Source organism: Ascaphus truei, chromosome 1, assembly GCF_040206685.1.
Source record: "Ascaphus truei isolate aAscTru1 chromosome 1, aAscTru1.hap1, whole genome shotgun sequence".
In the NCBI taxonomy this organism is placed as follows: domain Eukaryota; kingdom Metazoa; phylum Chordata; class Amphibia; order Anura; family Ascaphidae; genus Ascaphus; species Ascaphus truei.
This window is the reverse complement of record NC_134483.1, coordinates 187,305,462-187,327,203: the sequence shown is the minus strand read 5'-3', so window position 1 is coordinate 187,327,203 and position 21,742 is coordinate 187,305,462. Positions and strand designations below refer to the sequence as shown.

The window sequence follows — 21,742 nt, the reverse complement described above, 5'->3', positions numbered from 1 at the left end:
GGGGCTGTCCCCTTTCACCCCTGCTTTTTGCGCTTTCTATAGAGCCACTTAGTTGTTTTATAAGAAAGTCTATAGATATATCTGGGTTCAAAATAGCGAAAGAGGAATTGTTCGCTGATGATATCATTTTAACAATCTCCAAGCCCTGACACCCCTTCCCAATGTTTTCAGTATATTGTGCGAATTTGGTATTGAATTAGGATTTAAAATTAACAATTCAAAGGCAGAGGCCTACAATATCAATCTCCCCCATCAAATAACAAAATGATTGCAGCTTAAATTCAATTTTAATGGGACCCAAAAACATTAAAATATCTGGGTATCCAATTCCCGAAAGATATAAATTTACTATATAAAGCCAATTATACCCCTCTCCTTAAAAAGCTTGAGAGAAAAATCACACAATGGTCTATGTATTCAATTTCGTGGTTGGGCAATTAAATGAATGTATTGCTGCGTCTTCTGTATTTGTTCCACACTCTTCCGGGCCGGGTCCCACCCCAGGAGTTAAGCACCTTTTCAACAGACTCTCACCAAGTTTGTATGGAATAATAAAAAACTCTGAATTAAAAAAAGATCTACTGTACCATCCAAAAGATCTTGGAGGTCCAGCTATGCCAAACATTCTTAATTATTATAAGGCTGCTCAATTGGGACAGGTGATGCAATGGTATATCCCGCCAACATCTAAAAGATGGGTGGAATTAGAAGCCAGCTTAACGTCTCACCAGTGCCGCTCACAGATATAATTTGGCTAGATAAGAATGACAAGCCAAAGATAGTAGCAGACAATCTAATTCTGAGACATTCCTGTAACATCTGGGACTCATCCAAGACAAAATTGAAATGTACAGAGACGAGATCTCTAATGACCGCCTTAGCGAATAATCATACATTTCCCCCAGGTTATCATGAAACTTTATCTAGACAATTGGAGAAACAGGGGTATCACAAAGGTTATAGATTTATTCTCGCAATCCAAATTTAAATCTTCCCAAAATTTGCAAGAACAATACGATTTACCAAACACTGATTTTTATCGTTATTTACAAGTCAGGCATTTTATAGAGGAAAAATTTGGCCGGGACGATATCCCAGATCTCACACACTATAAGAGGATGTGTAGACAAGCTTCTGAAAAAAATAAAATAATTACATCATCGCTATATTATTATTTTGCTACACTGGGTCCCCTAGAAGAAAATATAAATATATGTTGGCCTGGGAGAGGGAGTTGGGTGAGGAACTTGAGTGGGAGGATTGGCAGGACATCTGGGAAGCAGTGGCTCCACATGTATTTTAATAAAGGAGAATTCTGATAAACTGCTCTATAGATGGTACAAAACACCAGCAAAATCAAATTTATATGACCCAAATATCTCCCCATTATGCTGGACAGAATGTGGACAGAGAGGATCCTTGTCCCATATATGACTGGACTGCCCTAAGATTCAGCAGCTGTGGGAGAAGAAATTTAAATTTATTCTTGATACCACTTGGGTTAAGGTACCGAGAGATCCATGGTTCCTACTCCTAAACAAACCATTAGAAGGTTTGAATAAAAGTGCCTCAAAATTAATTATACATGTTCTCAATGCTACCAGATGTCTGGTTACAAGATCTTGGAGACAGACCAACCCTCCCACAGATAGAAAGGTAAGGGAACAAATATCCCATGTTATACTTATGGAAAATCTAACAAGCTACAGTAGCTTGAAGATACTGTACTATGACAAGATTCTGGAAAATTTGGGATCCTCTTTTAGTATAAAGATACCATTGTGTGAAAAAAGAAAGTACTAACTGTGTATTGATCTCTCTCTCTCTCTCTCTCTCTCTCTCTCTCTCTCTCTCTCTCTCTCTCTCAATACACAGATAGATATAGATATATATATAGATATATATATATATATATATATATATAGATATATATATATATCTATATATATATATATATCTATATATATATATATAGATATATATATATATATATATATATATATACACACACACACACAATGGTGTGAAAAAGAAAGTACACCCTCTTTGCATTCTATGGTATTACATATCAGGACATAATAACAATCATCTGTTCCTTAGCAGGTCTTAAAATTAGGTAAATACAACCTCAGATGAACAACAACACATGACGTATTAAACTGTGTCATGATTTATTTAACAAAAATAAAGCCAAAATGGAGAAGCTATGTGTGAAAAACTAGGTACACCCTTACTGCTTCCATAGGAATTAAGATGCTAAGTAGCAGACAGGTGCTGCTAATCAAATGCCCTTGATTAATTGATCATCAGCAAGTGTGACCACCTCTATAAAAGCCAAAGTTTTAGCAGTTTGCTGGTCTGGAGCATTCAGGTGTGTGTTAACACAATGCCAAGGAGGAAAGACATCAGCAATGATCTTAGAGAAGCAATTGTTGCTGCCCATCAATCTGGGAAGGGTTATAAGGCCGTTTCCAATTTAAAGTCCATCATTCTACAGTGAGAAAGATTATTCCATAGTGGAAAACATTCAAGACAGTTACCAATCTTCCCAGGAGTGGACGTCCCAGCAAATTCACCCCAAGGTCAGACCGTGCAATGCTCAGAGAAATTGCAAAAAACCAAGAGTTACATCTCAGACTCTACAGGCCGCAGTTAGCATGTTAAAGTTCATGACAGCTCATATTGAACCCCCAAAATAACCACAACATATATATAAGCGTATAAGTGTCACAGAGGAGTCCTACTAAGCATGGCAATATATATTTAAAACCAGAGACAGAACATGAAACACAGACAGAGCTCAGTGCACATCCAATGACACCTATACACGGTACAATGCCAAAATATATATGTATAGATATCTATTAAATAAAATGGTCTTTTAGTTTAACATTTTGGCTAAAGTGTTGTAAGCCCCTAAAGCCACTACATGGCAGACCACATCTCAAGGGTCATCATTCTTCCTGGTAAAGCACAGGTTATTAAGAATTTATATTAGTGTTAGGGACCCTTGAGATGTGGTCTGCCGTGTAGTGGCTTAGGGGCTTATAACACTTTGGCCAAAATGTTAAACTAAAAGACCATTTTATTTAATAGATACTAGCTGAGAGACCCGGCGTTGCCCGGGAGTACAATTTCCCGCTCTCGCCTCTCTCTCCACTCCCCCTGTCTGTTTCTCCGCTCCCCCCTCTCTGTGTTCCCCCCCCCCCTGCGCAGCTCCGTTCCCCCCCCTACAGTGTTCTACACACACACACACACACACACAGGGTCCCCCACACACACTGTCCCCCCCACACACTGTCCCCCCCCACACACACACTGCCCCCACACACACACACACACACTGTCGTCGTCCCCACACACACACTGTCCCCCCCCCACACACACTGTCGTCCTTCCCACCACACACACACACACTGTGTCCCCCGCACACACACACTGTGCCCCCCCCCCCCACATACACACTGCCCCCCCCCACACACACACTGTCCCCCCCCACACACTGTCCATCCCCCCCGACACACTGTCCCCCCGACACACTGTCCCCCCCACACACTGTCCCCCCCCACACACTGCCCCCCCCCACTGTCCATCCCCCCACACACACACTGTGTGTCCCCCTCCCCCCACACACACACAAAGCCCCCTCCCCTGTATTCTTCTGAAGGTACGGACCACAAATCCCCCTCTCCTCTGCCAGGACTCACAGCACCGCTCCTCTCTCCCGCGCTCCTCCGATTGTCGCGCGCCTAGCCTTTCTCTGCTCTCCCTCCTCCTGTCTGGGGAGCGTTGCGCATGCGCCCCCTCTCTGCACCTGTGAGCGTGAGCCACCGGGCAGCTTGCAGCAGGGAAGGTGCGGGGCCTGTCCGGCTGAGGGGGGAGAGTGACGGCCACCAGGAGGGGGGAAGGTGAGCTGCGGTCCGGCTGACAGGGGAGAGTGACGGCCACCGGGAGAGGGGGTGGGGTGGTGTGTGTGTGTGCTCACGGTGTGTGGTGTTGGTCAGAGGCGCACGCGGTCACGGTGTGAGGAGTGTGCATGTGTGTCTCTTCTCCCTGCCTGGCTCCTCCCTGCCTGGCCCGCAGGCCAATGAGCTGTCCAGCAGACATACACACACAAACATTATTTGAGACTTATATATATATATAGATCTATACATATATATTTAGGCACTGTACCGTGTATAATTTTCACTGGATGTGCACTGAGCTCTGTCTGTGTTTCATGTTCTGTCTCTGGTTTTAAATAACCTGTACATTACCAGGAAGAATGATTTATAATAAAGTTAGTTGCATAGTTCTAATAATAATATATATTACCATGCTCAGTAGCACTCCTCTGTGACACTTATAGCTTATATATGTTGTGGTTATTTTGGGGGTTCAATATGAGCTTGTAGGTGTCCTAAGTGAGAAAAGAAATAAAGTGCGCAACTAATAAAACGTGACGTGGTTAATAGTGACAATAAAGTGAATTGAATAACTTAACCTTGAATAGAGCGTCTGCAGCTGCGATGGAGGGGGGGGGGGCTCAGGGACCCCCAAAAGCTAACAGATAAATACAAAAAAGACACAGCGCACAACGCTCATAGTGCATTAAAAATATTATTCACATAAACAATACATAGGTGAGTAATGTGCGTACATCAAATGCAGTAATAACAAGCAGTTTCGGGATATGTTACCCAACGCCTCCGGAGACCGGGTTAGGTGTCCTCACAGGGGTGGAAACGCTGGTCCCACTGGTGCAGGGTCCTATTAGGGTAGATACACAACCTCTGCTGGTCCTTGCTCCCCCGAGCACGAATAGAACGGGAACTGCTGATCCTTGCAGTGCTTCAGCAGAGCGAATCTGGGCATCAGCTGGACGCTGGCACTCTCCTCCGTGTGGAGCACTTCCTGGTTGATGACGTCACCACGGGGATTCGGCGCTGTTCAGACTCGAAAAACTCGCGCAGTAGGGTGCTAATAGAAGGATAGAGCACTTGTCCAGAATGTCCTACGCGTTTCGAAACCGAAGTTTCTTCATCAGGTCACATCAGGTCACTTGAGGACACCTAACCCGGTCTCCGGAGGCGTTGGGTAACATATCCCGAAACTGCTTGTTATTACTGCATTTGATGTACGCACATTACTCACCTATGTATTGTTTATGTGAATAATATTTTTAATGCACTATGAGCGTTGTGCGCTGTGTCTTTTTTGTATTTATCTGTAGGTGTCCTGTATGTTTTACAATTCTTGTTCAGCTGGTCATGGCTGATTTGGAGGGTGGCTCCTCCTCCCTAGTTTGAAGCTCACCCCCTCCCACTTTTTAATGGTTAAAAGCTCACTCCATTGCATTTCTCACTCTCAGGGGAACTTGCTTACAGTTTGATTGCGATAAATCTAATACAGAGTGCTTTTCCTGGTAATGTACAGGTTAATAAGAGCTTCAATCAGACTTAGAACAATGCAACTAATTTTGACAGATTTATTATAAATCATTCTTCCTGGTAATGTACAGGTTATTAAGAATTTATATTAGTGTTAGGTACCCTTGAGATGTGGTCTGCCGTGTAGGGGCTCAAGGGCTTACAACACTTTGGCCAAAGAGTTATATATATTTAAGCACTGTACCGTGTATAGGTGTCATTGGATGTGCACTAAGCTCTGTCTCTTATATATGAAGACTATAAAACTGTACGAATGGAAAACCTTAAAGGTATAATAAATAATAATAAATAATAATAAATAACGAATTATAGAAAAAAAAAGCAATTGTCACTAAGTGAGAAAATACAAAACTTTATTCAGTATTATATATTTACACACTAAAATAGTACTTAATTATTGTAGGTCCTTTCTATAGTCAAACCTTTACCTTGTTAATTAGAAATGACTCCTATTACATTCGCACACATACAGTATGCTATTTTGAAATCATCAGTCGAGTCAGGGAAAATACTCCACATTCCTGTCTTGGTTAACATTGTGTTATTTTCACCGATTTAATGTTCTTAGTGACTTTGGTCAATATACTGTAGCTTTTTTTTTGCCTTGAATTTTATACTATATATAGATAAGTGACAGACAGACTAACAAATATACAACATTGTTCATTTGGGCTGGAAGATTAGAAAAATAGGACTTTTCACTTACATTGTAGAAACCAGGCAAATGTTCACATCTTGCATACTATTAAATTCCTTGACTATTTTTATCCTTTCTTCTGCCTTTGTGCTCCCATCGAGTCTTCGGTAATCTAGCCCCGATGCCATACAGTATCTTTCCAAAACATCAAGCAACTATTGAAAAAAAGACAGGTACAACATTTACATTTTACTGGAGGATTGAGAAGACGTGGTTACAGATATAACTCCACACGGCTGGGGTTGCCAGGTTAAAACAACCCGGCAATCCCTGACAGCACTTAAAGCTGATTCTTAATTCTTTTCCCTCCACATCTGTGGGAAAAATTAAACGGTCTTCATCTATTGGTCAGAGTTAAAGTATGTGTCAATGCATACAACAGTATTTTTGCCATTGTCTGAAATAATTACGTCTCATTCCATATTAATTACGCATATAGAAAACTTAAGAAGATTGTACAATGCTAAATGGATCCTAATGCATGGGCCCCATGTGAGACATGAACATGCTAATATTAACAGAGGCCCCCGTATTATATAATGTTGGATTTATTTAACACAGAATAAATTACTGAGTCAAATGGCAGAGAAAATGGATGGGAAACCTTCCCAAAATGGTGATTGTTACCAACTGATCCTGAACATGGCAAAACAATCATTCATAGCAAGTTTTGCTGCTATGCACTCAACTTCTAGTCCAATGTGGTAAGTCCTGTGATCCTCAATGACTCTGCACAGAGACTTTAAGGCCATGGCCTGAAAGCATCTGTACAGAGTAATTGAAGATCACAGGACTTACTACATTGGGCATTTATTTGGCGCCAGGTTATTTTTGTTTTATGGTCTGTTTCTGTCTGTACTAGGCAGTAGGTACCAGGCAGCCTAATCTTTATTTAAATGGTTAATTATATCACTGTTTATCACTTATAAGTTATAGATACTTTAGAGCTATAGTCACAATTTTCTTTTTTCTACTCAACTTCTAGTGACAATATTTTAGTCGTCAAGATTCAACTTCAAAACTAAATGTTGACCATGTGTTTTTGAGTACAGATGTAGCCCGGTTTACTGTCCCTGAAGCAGCAAAGGCTTATGCTTCGTCCCTGGTGGCCGCGGCTGCGCATGCACTGGCGTGTGCGCCGCACACAAAGTACAGCCCTCTGTGGGGCAGGGCCGAGTCGGCATGTGTGAGCACACAAAGCGCGATGCGCGACTGCCTTTGTCAAAAGACAAGATTTTTGTTGCGGTGGACGAGCATTGGCCACATCACGGCGGCGGTTCAGCCAATAAGGGCGAACCAGCCGCGTGACATCATGGCCGCGCCCCGGCACGCCTCCCTGCAGTGAGTTGCCTGAAGTCCATTAGGTCGCGCTGATGCAGGTAACAAGCGCCCACAGGCACCCAGTCACATGCACTTTTTCTAAAAAATAAAAGCACGCACAAAATTATATTGTATTACAAATGATCTGTCTTTGTTGTTTAGAATAATTAGCATTTTCCCTAAATTAGGTAGTTATCAGTAACTGCATTATCTATTCACAGTAGATTACTGAATGTTCTTGTTGGTCTCTTCCTTAATTTATAACCTAAACAAAAAGGTTTATACATTGTTTTCTTAACACTGCACACTATTCGCTGAAATGACAGGTCACATATTTCATGTGAGAGAGGAAATGTGGTTGACAGCTGTTTCAAGCTCAATCTTTTGCTTAATCAATCAAGAATTATGTCTCAGTCAAGCATGGTAGAAGTTAGATGAAGCTCACCTTCGTGGAGAAGGAGAAAAGAAGAACCTTATCCTTGTTTTTCCGGCAATGATTTAGAAGCTGCTGAAGGACCTGGAAGTGAACCACAGGACAGCAATGAACCAAAGTACCCAAAAGGTGCTGTAAAAACTGGAAATGTTACACAGCACAGGAGGCATCACTAATTACTGTATGCAGAAAAGGCAAAAGTATTCAAAAGTAGTTAAACAAATATGACTTATAGCCTGAACGTACTATGTCCTAACACTGCACCAACCTAGCTCTATCACTCATTACATTTTTCTTTTACTCACCTATAGTAAGTGATGTAAAACCCACCATTTCAACAACAAAAAATAACACTTTAAACAATACAGCTCTGAACGATTTAGGAAATTAGAATGTAATAATGGCAACAAATATAAAAGTGCACACAAGCATTTACAATCTAAGGCTGCCTTGCGACGGCGAAGAGACGTCGCTCCGAAACAAATCCATTGACTCGGTCGTAAGCGCTTATAGTAAGCGTGCCGGCGACGGAGCAACGGAGCAACTAAAAATTTGGAAGCCGGGTAAATTTGATTTTTTAGAGACAGTCGCCACATGTGACTGTCTCTAAACCAATCAAATTGCGCGGCATGCTCCCTTTAGTGACGTCGCTGGCGACAAGGCCAGTGACGTCGCTAAAAATCAAATTGCAACTTTCGCTGTTAGCGACGGGTGACGTCATCGGTCGCGTCGCCAGCACTATAAGCGTGGCCTAAGTGGTATGTTGGGAGACATGATTTGTTTTGTATCCAAATGATCATTTGTGGTTAACACTTATCTCTTCAGTATACAAGGTCATGTCATATTTAAATGATGCAGAGAGAACAGCAAACTGCATCAGTCCTGGAGAAACAAATGGCCACAAAATGAGCCAGGATGAGGACTACAGGCATACCCCGCTTTAAGGACACTCACTTTAAGTACACTCGCGAGTAAGTACATCTCGCTCAATAGTCAAACGGCAGCTCACGTATGCGCCAGTAAGCACGTCCTGAACAGCAATACCGGCTCCCTACCTATACCGAAGCTGTGCGCAAGCGGGGAGACTATAGAGCCTGTTACAAATGCATTATTTACATCAGTTATGCACGTATATGACGATTGCAGTACAGTACATGCATCGATAAGTGGGAAAAAGGTAGTGCTTCACTTTAAGTACATTTTCGCTTTACATACATGCTCCGGTCCCATTGCGTACGTTAATGCGGGGTATGCCTGTACTACCTTGCTATGGCTTTTGGCAGACACGGTTTTATTGGCTCAATGTTTGAGTGATTAAAATAAATAAATAGCGATATTTTTCTAAACTTTAACTCCACTGGATGCATGCATCTATTTATGGTTACCAAGACAAAGCCGCTATGTATTCTCCAGCCAAGTTGCTCTTAAAGACACAAACTTTTCTACATCATATATATATATTATATATATTATATATATATATATATATATATATATATATATATATATACAGTATATATAAAATCTCTCTCTCTCAACATGACATTGACATAAAACCATAGTGCCCATTTGCGACCCTTGGTGTATGACCCTACAATAAACAAAGAAGCCCCAGCGTACATCTAATAAGTCAAATGATTTAGTTCATTACTGTATGTTGTTTCTATATTTTTTCTTCTCATAACTATGGGTCATTTAGTTCAATTCTTGGGCCAAATCATTTCAAGTCTGCAACCATGTAAATGTAGAAACCCCTCAGCAGGTCCTACACTACAGATTTTATTCAGTGTATTTTTGATTTCTTCCACTGCAAAGAGAAGAGAGGAGACAAAGCAATCATATAGCCAATAAGATGGGATGCGTGACACGCATGTGGTGCCTAAGGAGTTAACATTTAGGAGCCCTAAATGAGCTACAGTGCCGTTAAAACTGGTTAAACAGAAGTGCCCTAATAAATATAGTAAACAAATTCTAATCTAATTTGCTACAGCAAAGGTTATCCCCATTTTTCTCCTCGGAGACAAAATCTCTTAATAGGCTACAACATTCACATGTGTGTACTGGGACCTGTTTATGAAATAGAATTGGGATGGGTGAGCTTAAGCTAAGGAGGAGGGACTACAGACCTCCCGAACAATTTACAATTATACTTACACAATCTTAGCAAACGCAAAACCCAGACCCACACTATTATATATGTACATATTTATTTGTGTCAATAGGAGTGCCACTGGGAAAGTGACCGCAAGTATACAACAATAAACAAAGAAGCCCCAAGAGCACATCCAATATGAAAAATTATTTAATTTCTATATTTTTTCTTGTCATAAGTATGGGTCATTTAATACAATGATGTATGTCCTCCCCAAAGTGACTTGCTCAGGCTCATCATCAAGATCTGTCGCTGCCTACTGCACTAAATTCTCTGAAGATGGTGCCTCTACCTTTTTTATATAGTACTGCGGGTTGGGTTACCAACTCTGTACTCTGCAACACTACATGCAAAAATGTGTAACTTTCATTCCTTTCTGTATGAATCTTCTGTTTTTTAACATAGTGCTACTGCGTACACCGTTTGACATTTTGTTGGCAGAATAAATATCTACAATAAGGAGCTTACAACATAACATAAATACTGATTTTCAATGTGCCACCTAAGATAAATGTAACACTCCCTGCAGTGACGTAGCTAGACATGTGCGGGCCCCCGGGCAAAAACATTTCCAGGGCCCCATTAATATTAATACTGACTGCAATCTTTTACTCGCTTCCCCATCCTCGCTCTCATCCCTCATCATCATCATCGTCTCCTCCTCTCCATCATAATCATCTCTCCCGATCCTTCCCTCTGACCCTCCATCATCACATCGCCCCCAACATCATCACCTCTCCCCCCGCCACCATCATCACCCCTCTCTCCCCCCTCCTCCCCCATGACTACCTGTGGGTGGTCCGGTGTTAAAAAGAGGATAAGCCGGCTGGTTTGACCCGGACATCTTTCTTACATCCGGTGCCTGCTGCTAGAGCGCACTCCTCCCCTGCTGTCCTGCTCTGCAACAGCTGCTGATTCCTCTACCGGCTTAGCGCTGTTTAACACTGGGGGCCCGCCATCGCATACCATCTTCCCCCGCCTGTCTGAAGAGAGTGATGGGCCGCAGACAGGGGTTGGGGGAGAGCGGGCCCCCCAAGAGCACGGGCTATAGCTACTCCCCTGACTCACTGCCCAGCATCCAAGGGAGGCTACATCGGTGTAGGTGTGTTTAACATCAGCATAGATTTAACTTGTCCCAGATGCTGGATATGGACGGCTGGGAGATGGAAAATATGGGCGCCAGGAGTTTTTATAGTACAATTTCAATCTTTATTCATGTTCCCAGACATGGGAACACTTTATTTCCAGATACAATAAGATTGGCATGGTTGTACCTTGCTTCATCCATACGCTATCACTCTTAACAGTGCTTCCCGGGGTGCCCTCTCAACACACCTGGGAGGTACATGCACTTGTTACTGAGAGAACAAATTATATTGAATCAGGACCCCCTTGTTTAACGTGCTTATCCATGTGATCCGGCTATTTTGGGCTCCTTCTGTCCTGTTTTGAGGAGGTTATTATTCTCCTTTACATGCAGGAAACAACCAGTTTCTCTGGGGTTCTAAACTCTGTATATGGACATCCACTTGTGGGGCTGAAACCCTGACATTCCACAGCCCTATCTAAACAGCTCTCTGTGTCATGACAGCATTCCCTCTCTGAGACCTGCATATATCTTCTGTCCATGTTGTAGGGATCCTAACTGTTAAGGCAATGTCTCTAACTAAAACACAATAAACAGGAGGGCCTAATCTCTTCTTTACTAGGGGAAACTTTTCCCCTGCCTCTACTTCCCGGGGCTCCTGCTCTCCTCTCCTTCTGGAACCTCCCTTGCAACGGTCTCCCTCTGAGTCTTATATCTACTCTGACGTAGTTCCATCTATCATCACAAGGTGGAGCCTATCATGTACTGCTTACTAGTCAATCCCTATATTACATTATAACCATCACAAGGAAGAGGGGGGGGGGGATTACAACATTTGCTTAAATTCACAAGATGCAACAATAAAAAAAACTAAAATCTCTGCAAAAAAAAAAAAAAACCATCAACACACTAGGAAAGCTTGAAATCCAAGGATTTGCAGCAGAGCACAGCTGAGGAATGGGGCCAGCACCAGCAGTTGAGGGGTTAAAAATATATTTATTGAGACATGGTTTGACACGAAGGGGAGACAAGACAAACTCTGACGCGTTTCAGGCTATGCAGCCCTTTGACAAAGGGCTGCATAGCCTGAAACGCGTCAGAGTTTGTCTTGTCTCCCCTTCGTGTCAAACCATGTCTCAATAAATATATTTTTAACCCCTCAACTGCTGGTGCTGGCCCCATTCCTCAGCTGTGCTCCGCTACAAATCCTTGGATTTCAAGCTTTCCTCTACTTACTCTGCGTGATGCACGCATTATGGAGTGAACAACATATTCAGTGAGTATTGTAATTCCCTACCCATGGATTCAAGAGGGACTTGTAGACCACTACAGTGCAGCAGGTAAGAGTTTTTCTGTCTTGTGAGGTGCCAATAGGCATTAAACAGTCCCTCACCATAAGACAATTATTGACCATACACTCCTGCTAAAGCACTGGGTCCAATACTACCACTATTGCAATAGTTATCTCCATACCTTGTTTATCAACATACATCAACATTGTTGTATCTCATTCATTGGAGCGCCGCTTTTTGGGATTTATCCCACCTTTCTACTGTCATCAACACACTAGACTCAAGATGATGTCACATACTGTATGTATATTGAAAACCATAACAAGAAATGCCCCACCGTAATGTGAACATCAAAATATGGAGGGAAAAAAACAGAAGTGTAGGAAAACATATGAGCAGCGACGCTTTGGGGATAAACCCTTTATCTCGAAAACGTTGAGGTTGATGTATTTCTTTTTAGAATTTGCAATATACAAATGTTATAACATTATCTTGTGTGTAGTGTTCTGATGTCTTTCTTTTATGCTTATTAGCAGCTAGCTTAGCACTAGGATTTGAAATAGTCTCCTTTTCTCCGAAGCTTGTGCTGCTACCACAAGGCCAAGTTCTTTAAACACTGCCATATCTGTGGCAAGTCAGAGGTGAGATTCAGAGGTAGTAAAATAGCTTAGAAAAAGCCAAGTTCTTTTGAATGAGACTTCACCAACATCAACATTTTGTGAAATTCCTGAAAACTGCAGACCCTAGTCCGAATGTTAAGAAAGATGCGCTGCCTCCTCATGGTCCAGGACAGTGCGATTCATTCACTTAATAAGCCACTTAATACCTTCCCTGCAAACTGTCTTGCAGCACATTCCAAAGCAGGGTCTTTGCAGCCACGGCTTCAGTCAAATGCTGCAACAGTATACATATAGAAATATTGCAAAGCAAGTATAAACCAACCTCACACTGATGAGACCCATTAAGGTTGAAACATGTCTGTGAGTGGTTTGACGTGCTTTGCTAGTCCCAAGCTGTGCTTAAAAGCTGTGTGACCAGTGATGCATTTGTTTATATGGGCTCCATGTGAATGGATATTCCAGGCAAAGGTGACACATTGTGTGCTCATTTGCATGTCATTTCAAGCTAAAATCACAGGAGGAGGAGCTTAGTGTTTTGAACCGTTACTTAGTTCCTGACGCGAGGAGAGTTCCGGTTTGCTGCAAACCGGAACTCTCCTCGCGTCAGGAACTAAGTAACGGTTCAAAACACTAAGCTCAAAACACTAAGCTTTTTGTGTCTTCTATCAAATATAGAACATTTTTGATTTACTTACCTGCGTGCTGTCCCTTGATGTCGTGTTGCAACCGGTATCGTATGGTCTGTTATTGCTTTATGGGATAAGCACCAAAACTTATTTACTTGCATATGGTGTGCCGTCTGTGCATTGGATTCTATATATATATATATATATATATATATATATATAATCTCAGCGATACAGCAAACCGGAACTCTCCTCGCGTCAGGAACTAAGTAACGGTTCAAAACACTAAGCTCCTAAGCATATACATACACACACATACATATATACATCCTGTAGTTTTCCATGCTCTTCATATGATAAATACCCGCTATTTATGTGCACAGCTCCGATTTATGCACCTTGATAGATATATTTTCTGTTTTGGGGAGATCTTCCCCTTTTAAAGCTGCAATATCCTACATGTGCGTTTTTTTTTATATACTGTATAAATCAGCTCTGTACTATGAGCAAATACTTGTAGCATTTGTTTTTTAAAAACAACTCTGTAAATGGGTGCTACATTATAAAAAATGTAATTCAAAGTCACATCCCCTTCCTCTTCTGAAACAGGCTCTGGAACACCCCTTTTTGAGCCCTGCCCTCTCTCTAGCAGTGCACCGTTTGCATCTAGTGACTGCTTGGTCACATGATCTTCCCCACAGAACTTTGCATCTTTGGTCCTCTTCTGCTGCACTGACAGCCATTTAATGAACCCCCGAGCTGAATATTCGCTGATGAATCACAGGAGAACTGATCGATCGGCAACTTAGCTAATTACTTATCATTGTGTGGATTTTATTGATGCACATATTAAAGGGGGGAAAAATAACGTCAGCCTGGACTGTTGCTTTAATTGTCAGAGGAGTTAGCAACACATTGTTTCACAATGTATTACAGGCCCTACTGGCAGGGTGTCCCTGACGAAGTGTCCCACTGACACGAAACGCGTAGGAGTGCCAGTGCATGCTGGGTAGTAACAGCGTTCACACCATTGCAGGAACTTTCACACGGAGATGCCGGTCTAGAGATTCCCCTCAGCTTCTACCATCTGCTATTCGGAGAGGGGTTTTCTGCCCAGATTGCGGACGTCCCGGATGTGGTGTTTACATGCTTGGTGTGTTAGGATCTACGTGATCGTATTTTTATCGTAAGTTGTGTACTTTTTTTTTCAACTTAAATTTTTATTGGGTTTTACAAAGCAAATAATGTGACACATTCCATTGTTAGGTATCGCAGTACCCACAGTTTTCATCCTTGACCAACTACATTTAATCACAAGACTTGACAAACTTGACCTACATGACTCGGACTGGACAACAACAGGGACACACAAAAGGGGGAGAGGGGGGGCTTGAACTGGCAACATGAGTGTTGCATCCTCAACTGCTCTGATTCTAATGGAATCTTCTTAGAGTTAGCGGCGTAGCAACTCGGTCTTCCTAATTTATGGTGTATCCTACCTGTCCTCTAACGAAAGTGCGTGAGTCTCACCCCGTCACAGGAGAACGCATTCAGCGCTATTAATGCAGGATCGTGCCGGCATCTACCCCTGGGATGTCTATCTGGGCAATCCACGGGGCCCATACTTTGAGGAAATTTGAGCCAGAGTCCTTGACCCAACTGGTCAGCTGTTCCATCTGGCAAACGTGCCAAATTCTATTCTGAATTCTGGAGATAATTGGAATTTCATCTTATTTCCATAATGCCGCGATCTCGCATCGGGTGGCGGTTGCGAAATGTGCAACCAGCTTGTGTGCCGCTTTTGGCAATCCCTGGATTCGCCTGCCCAAGAGGAACAGCCACGGATCCAAGTTGAGAATCCTCTGTAACCATTACCTAATGTTTTCCCAAATCGGGACCACCCTCGGGCAAGACCACAGCATATGTTTTAGATCCGCTGATTCCCCGCACTGCTTTGGGCAGAGCGGCGAATATCCTTGAACAAATTTAGATAGTTTAAGTGGGGTATGATACTGTAGGAGGACATGTGCAGAGGTACACAATGGAGACTGCTGTAAGGTGAAATTATAACAAGGCTTTATTGTGCCTGTCGCTTTAAACACAAAAAAAATCAACATAAGCGAAATAGTGAGCCAACCAAAAACCCCTATCTCTGCTTTGGAGACTATCTATACATGTAGCTCAGCCCTCTCTGACTGGGTTGGTTAGCTAAGCTATTTACCAGCCCCAAATCATGGAGACATTTATCAATACACAGACATAGATAATAGTCTTATACGAAAAAGTCTTATCTGTTAGCTGGGCTGCTATAGGGGAAGCTTCTCTGCTCTCCTGGAACCGCACCCTTGTGTGCACAGAAAATGTCAGGCTCCAAGTTTAGAATCTTGTCCCCTTTGTCTTGTGGTCAGCTTGTCGCTCAAGACATCTGCCCTTCCTTGGTTCAGCCCCATTGTGGACTAAGGAATCTCTGCTCTGTCTCCAAAGTTCAGCTTGGTGTGAGCTAAGGAGTCTCACTTCCTGTCTCAAAAGACAGGCTTTTCTAAGCAATCTAATCAGGCAGGTGGTGTTAGTTAATTGCCTACCAGCAGTTAACCACCACACTGCTGGATTAGAGGCACATTTGTGAACAGGGATAAGTCCCCTGTTACAGATACCAACACATGAGGACCTTATATGCGTTCTCCTTTAATGTGGCACAGACTGAGCTTTTGGCTGCAGCCTGTAGGATATGATCCCAGTCTTCGTCATCTAGTGTCTCCCCTAAATCTGTCTCCCATTTCGTCATGTAGTTGAGTCGGGGTTCGTCCGTCTCCCCAGGGCAGATTACTTCCATGTACATACTAGAGGTCAGTCCCCGTGTGTCCGTTCCTCTCGAACACATTTGCTCAAAATTCGTTCTTGGAGGTCGAATTGGGAATTTATTGTAAAAAGCTCTGATCTGGAGGTATCGAAATAATTCTGAGTTTGGCACCCCTTTCACTGATTTAATTTGCTCAAATGTTTAATAAATTTCCTCCCCTCCAGATCTTTGAGTCGTTTATAACCCGACTGAGATCAGATTAGAAAGTTTTTACTAAGCATCCCCGGAGCAAAATCCGGATTGTTGAATAAAGGGGTCATTAGGAATTGTTTGGTGTTAAGCTTATGTCTAAATTTGGAATTCCCCCATACCGCCAGAGTTTGACATGGCCTGAAGCAGCGTCTTTATTGTGTTTCCACAACGCTTGGGAAGCCAAATTAAATCGTGCAGCTCCACTGGTGCACAGCAGTCTCTTTCCAGCGCCACCCATCTCCGCAAAGACGGGTCTGAGTGCCACTGGACAATTTGGCTCAATTGGGCTGCTTTGTAATATGCCAACAAGCAAGGTATCGCTAATCCCCCTTTCATAACTGGCCGTTTTAATATGCTCTTCGCAATTCGTGGGCTTTTGTTGTTCCAAATAAAATTCCGTATTCGAGACTGTAATGAGAGGACATCAGCTTGTACTAAAGGTACTGGTAGGGTCTGGAATAGATAGAGCACCCTGGGTAGGAGGTTCATTTTAATACTCTGAATTCTCCCAAACCAAGAAATACCAAATCCGGCTAAGATTCTGAGATCCTCCCTTAGAGTCCTAAACAGTTTCGGGTAGTTTGCTTTATAGAGTGAATTATAATCTCTGGTAATATATACCCCGAGGTATTTGATCGAGGAGGCTTGCCATTTGAAATTGAAATTTATTTCTAATAATTTTTCTACCGGACGTGGTAGATTTATGTTGAGGGCTTCCGATTTGGTCTGATTGATTTTGAACCCGGAAATTTGATTGAATTTTCCCAAAATCTCAAAGACATTGGGCAGGGAGGTGAGGGGTTTAGACAGTGTCAGGATCACGTCATCCGCATACAGCGCCACTTTATGAGTTTGGTCCTTTACCTCTATCCCTGAGATATTGGGGCTTAAGTGAATATGCGCTGCCAGAGGCTTGATACACAGGGCAAATAACAGCGGGGACAGGGGACACCCCTGCCTTGTCCCGCTACAGATCTTAAATTGATCCGAGGGGAAGCCCTGGTGCCGAACACTAGCTTTAGGGCCGTTGTATAATGCCAGGATGGCCTCGAGAATCTGCCCTTCAAAGCCAAATGCTCTCAATGCCTCCCTCAGGTAGGGCCAATCTATTCTATCAAAGGCCTTCTCCGCATCCAGACTCAATACCATTGACGGGATATTACATTTCTTCGCCAGATCAATCAAATCGATTATCCGCCTGGTATTGTCTGCCGCTTGCCTACCTCCAAAAACCCCACCTGATCCGGGTGTATTAGTCTGGGAAGGACGATACCCACCCTGTTAGCTAGAAGTTTAGAGAAGATTTTAACATCGGAATTAATCAGGGAGATGGGCCGGTAGCTCTTACAGTCTGCCGGGTCCTTACCCGATTTATTGATCATTGTGATGGAGGCGTGGAGCATCTGAGTTGGAAAGGGGGCCCCTGCGAGAATTTCATTGAATAATTTCAGAAGTTGGGGGGCTAAGGTTTTCAGGTATTTTTTATAATATAGATTTGAGAAGCCATCTGGGCCTGGAGCCTTGGCTGGCTTAAGTGCCTTTATTACCTCAGCTAATTCCTCCAAGGTAAAGTTCCCCTGTAGCGCTTCTCTCTCTCCTCTGCTCAATTTGGGTAATCATGCCTCTTTTAAAAAAAACTTTTAGTCTCTCTCCTGTTTGTTGTGTGTGGCTGACCTTATCTCCGTCGTAGAGAGTTTCATAATATCGTTTAAATTCCTCAACGATCATTCTAGGATTAGAGGTAAGGTCCCCCCCTGGGTTCGAATTGATGAAATACAGTAATTTGGAAGCCTATTTCGTAGCTTATTGGCAAGTAAAGTATCTGGCTTGTTGGATTTTTCGTAGAACTTACGCCTTGACCAGGCCAACTCTCTTTCGGCCTGGGAGGTTAGCAACAGATTGAGTTTAATTCTAGTGTCTGATATCTCCTTGAGGATATCATCCTGTTTGTTGGCGATGTGGGCCTCTGATAGTTGTGCCAGACTCTCCCTCAGCTCTTTTATCTTAGTCTCTTTCTCTCTCTTTTTTCTGGCGGCCAGATTCATCAAAATCCCTCTCACGGTCGCCTTATGGGCCTCCCATAGTGTTGAATGTGAGGAAACACTTCCCTCATTGAATTCAAAATATTCTTTCAGTTTATCCCCTATCTCCCTCTCGGTTATCGGGTTTTTCAATAGGAGCTGGTTTAATTTCTAGTTCGCTCCTGGTCTGTCCAGCGAACTCAGTGTGTACCGCAGCTCTATTGGTGCGTGGTCTGACCAAGAGATGTCATGAATCCCTGTGCGGGAGACCTGTTCGATATCAGGAAGTAATTTTAGTGCTGTATCTGTTATGGGGGTGGGAGAAGAAGGTATATTTTCTCGCTATAGGGTGCTGCTCCCTCCAGATATCCACTAATTGGCAATCCCTCATCCCCTGGTTGATTGTTAGTATGTCCTGTTTCTGTGGTTGGTTAGTCCCCGTGCATCTGTCCAGGCCTGGGTCTAGCAAAAAGGCGGATATAGTCTGCCTGCAAGAGACTCATTTTTCCCAAAACAACCATCCTAAATACTTAGACAAACATTACCGGACACATCACCTGGCCTCAGCGCCTGTTAAAAAAAGAGGGGTGGCAACTCTCATACACAATCGGCTGACACTACAAGTAGCCAAGACCTACGCAGATAAAGATGGCAGATACATTATAATAATAGGGACCATCCAAGGTCAACTGCTAACGCTGGCGTCTGTATACGCTCCCTGCGAACACGCCCCAGAGTTCTTCACACAATTCTTTAATTTGTTACACAGCAAAGCACAAGGCAATATCCTGTTAGCGGGGGGCTTTAATAGAACGCTAGTTGTGTACTTTTTAATATTTGTCCATATAAATTGATATTTTGTTGCACTTTTAGTGATCATTTTCTCTTCTTTTGCACCCCCATTCCTTTTGCCTACTGGCAGGGGAGCAGTTAATGTAATATATCAGGCATTATTAAAAATATATATATATTGTTTTCGAAGCATGACTATACAGTATGACTCTTTCCTGGTCACTGCAGCCTTGAGATCACAGTATTCATCCCGCAGTTACTAAAATAAATACTGTATCTATTACATTTCCCCTGGTACTGCTTCATGTGATTATATGAAATAATAAATAAAATGAACAGCCCATGTTTTCAATTATGAAGCATCTTCCAAATGAAAACAGCTGTTAGTTACATTGCTGAGTGCTTCACCTTTACTAAAATTAGAATATATATTGCTGGGTGGGAGTCCACTAAACTACAGTGTCCATCCCCCCAAGTATACTATAGTATAATTAAAGATGTGGGGAACCTTTATTTCTCTCTTGAGCCTACTGTACATCCCACAAATGTCAGGCCACCAGCGTGCTTCTTGCAGGATCAGGGAGATGTGTAATGGCTAGATCTCATGCACCCATGTATACTATGCTCTTCACATGTTAAGTACCCAGTAATTAGGTGTAAAACTCAGATTATTGCACCTTCGTATATATTATGTTTGCATAGGTGTGCTTTCCATAATCACTCTGTATATCAAGTTTTTGGAATGTTCCATGGTTTAAAACTGAAGCTACTGTACCTGCTGTATGGCTACTAACAGCTGTGTAAAAGATACATCAATTCTTTACATAGATATATATATATTATTTTTTTTTAACACGCCCCTTTGAAGACAGAAAGAAAAGAAAAAGTTCCTGCACTTTTTTTTTAGGTCTATAGCACTGCAATTGTATCACTGTATGGAATTAGGAAATGCGCAAAATACATGCTTGTACATTGCAAGTTTGCAATGCTGCACTGTTAAAGTCAAAGCTTCTTGAAACAAACCTTCTTAAAATAATCAGTGGCATGTTTGCCTCCACTCTTCCTCCTTCCTATGTTTATAGTAGGCCCTGACTTTTCGTACTCTGTCAGACTTGAAGATGCCAACTAACCGCCCTCACAAGATGTTCTTCTGTTGGAGAAGCAAGTCATGTCGGGAAGTGTGTATAATAGTGATACTGTTATTTTTAAGAGAAGCATGTCCACATCTGGCAATGTAAGTTCCACGTTACTGTGCTAACGCAATTCACCAGAGGGAAAAGAGGAATTTTCTGCACCAGCTCTGCTGGTTGTTCCCAAAGGGCAATAAATATTTAAACAATTTTATTTATTCAGTTAGAAACATTTAAATGATTAATCAATGCATATGCCTAAAAGGCTCAAATACAATCTTTGCCATTTAAATGATGGAAAAGCAGGTGTGAACTGAGATCTTGAGTAAATGGCCAGGTCCCAATTCATTCATAAATTGAGTAATTCACTGTAATCATAGATGAACAGGGCAGAATATAGAAAATCATTACAACTGCTGCTTAATTTCTGTTTATAAATTGACAAGTAGACAGTTTAACTGTAAACACTGATTTATACATTGTTAGTAAAAATGAGGGTTTTATATGTAGCTTTAACATGGTCTCAACCAAAGATGGTGTCGTTAATTTGAGGGTCATAAAGAAGCGCATTAAAAGAATGATTTAGTATTGTTTTTAGCGCTGAAATGTTGATATACATGTACAACATTATTATGTTTGTTTCAAACATTCAGGGAGCTGAATAATCATACTTCTATTTTGAGCTTTATCTATGAATTGGATCCTTGCAAGCACAATTTCTGTATCTCTATATATATATATTAGGGATGAGATGATAAGATAAAATCATATTTAAGCATGCTATTCCATAATACAACTTCTGTTGCTGAAAAACGCTTGAATGGGTTGCAAGTGGTTATCCGGTGCCAGAACCAACCCTGGACACCCTATATAAAGATTTCTGATGAGGACTAGAAGCCTGGAACAGACAGTTTGTTGTCCTTTGTAATGACTTAAAAACTCAGAGCGTGGAATAATGCACAAGTTGACTTTTACCATCGACCTTTTGGGAATATAGTGCCACTATAATTATGTGTGCTATCTGTATTTGGGAATAAAATTGCTACTGCAGAGTTTATTGCTAATGGGAAAAACACTGGTGCAATACA

At 42.1% G+C, this 21,742-nt stretch overlaps 1 protein-coding gene across 4 annotated transcripts in view; it reads right to left on the bottom strand.

The window, feature by feature from the left end:
• The window catches only part of ERCC6L2 (ERCC excision repair 6 like 2), a 185,467-nt gene that overhangs the window by 98,819 nt on the left and 64,906 nt on the right, over nucleotides 1–21,742 (bottom strand). For all 4 annotated transcript variants that reach the window (XR_012801572.1, XM_075599141.1, XM_075599147.1 and 1 more), the window contains 2 exons: nucleotides 7,895–7,966; nucleotides 6,139–6,284 (listed from right to left, as the gene is read on the bottom strand). Coding sequence is in view for 3 of the 4 variants with exons in the window: in XM_075599141.1 (XP_075455256.1) it covers nucleotides 6,139–6,284; nucleotides 7,895–7,966 (218 nt within the window). In the remaining variant the exon portion in view is untranslated. The remainder of the gene's footprint in view (nucleotides 1–6,138; nucleotides 6,285–7,894; nucleotides 7,967–21,742) is intronic.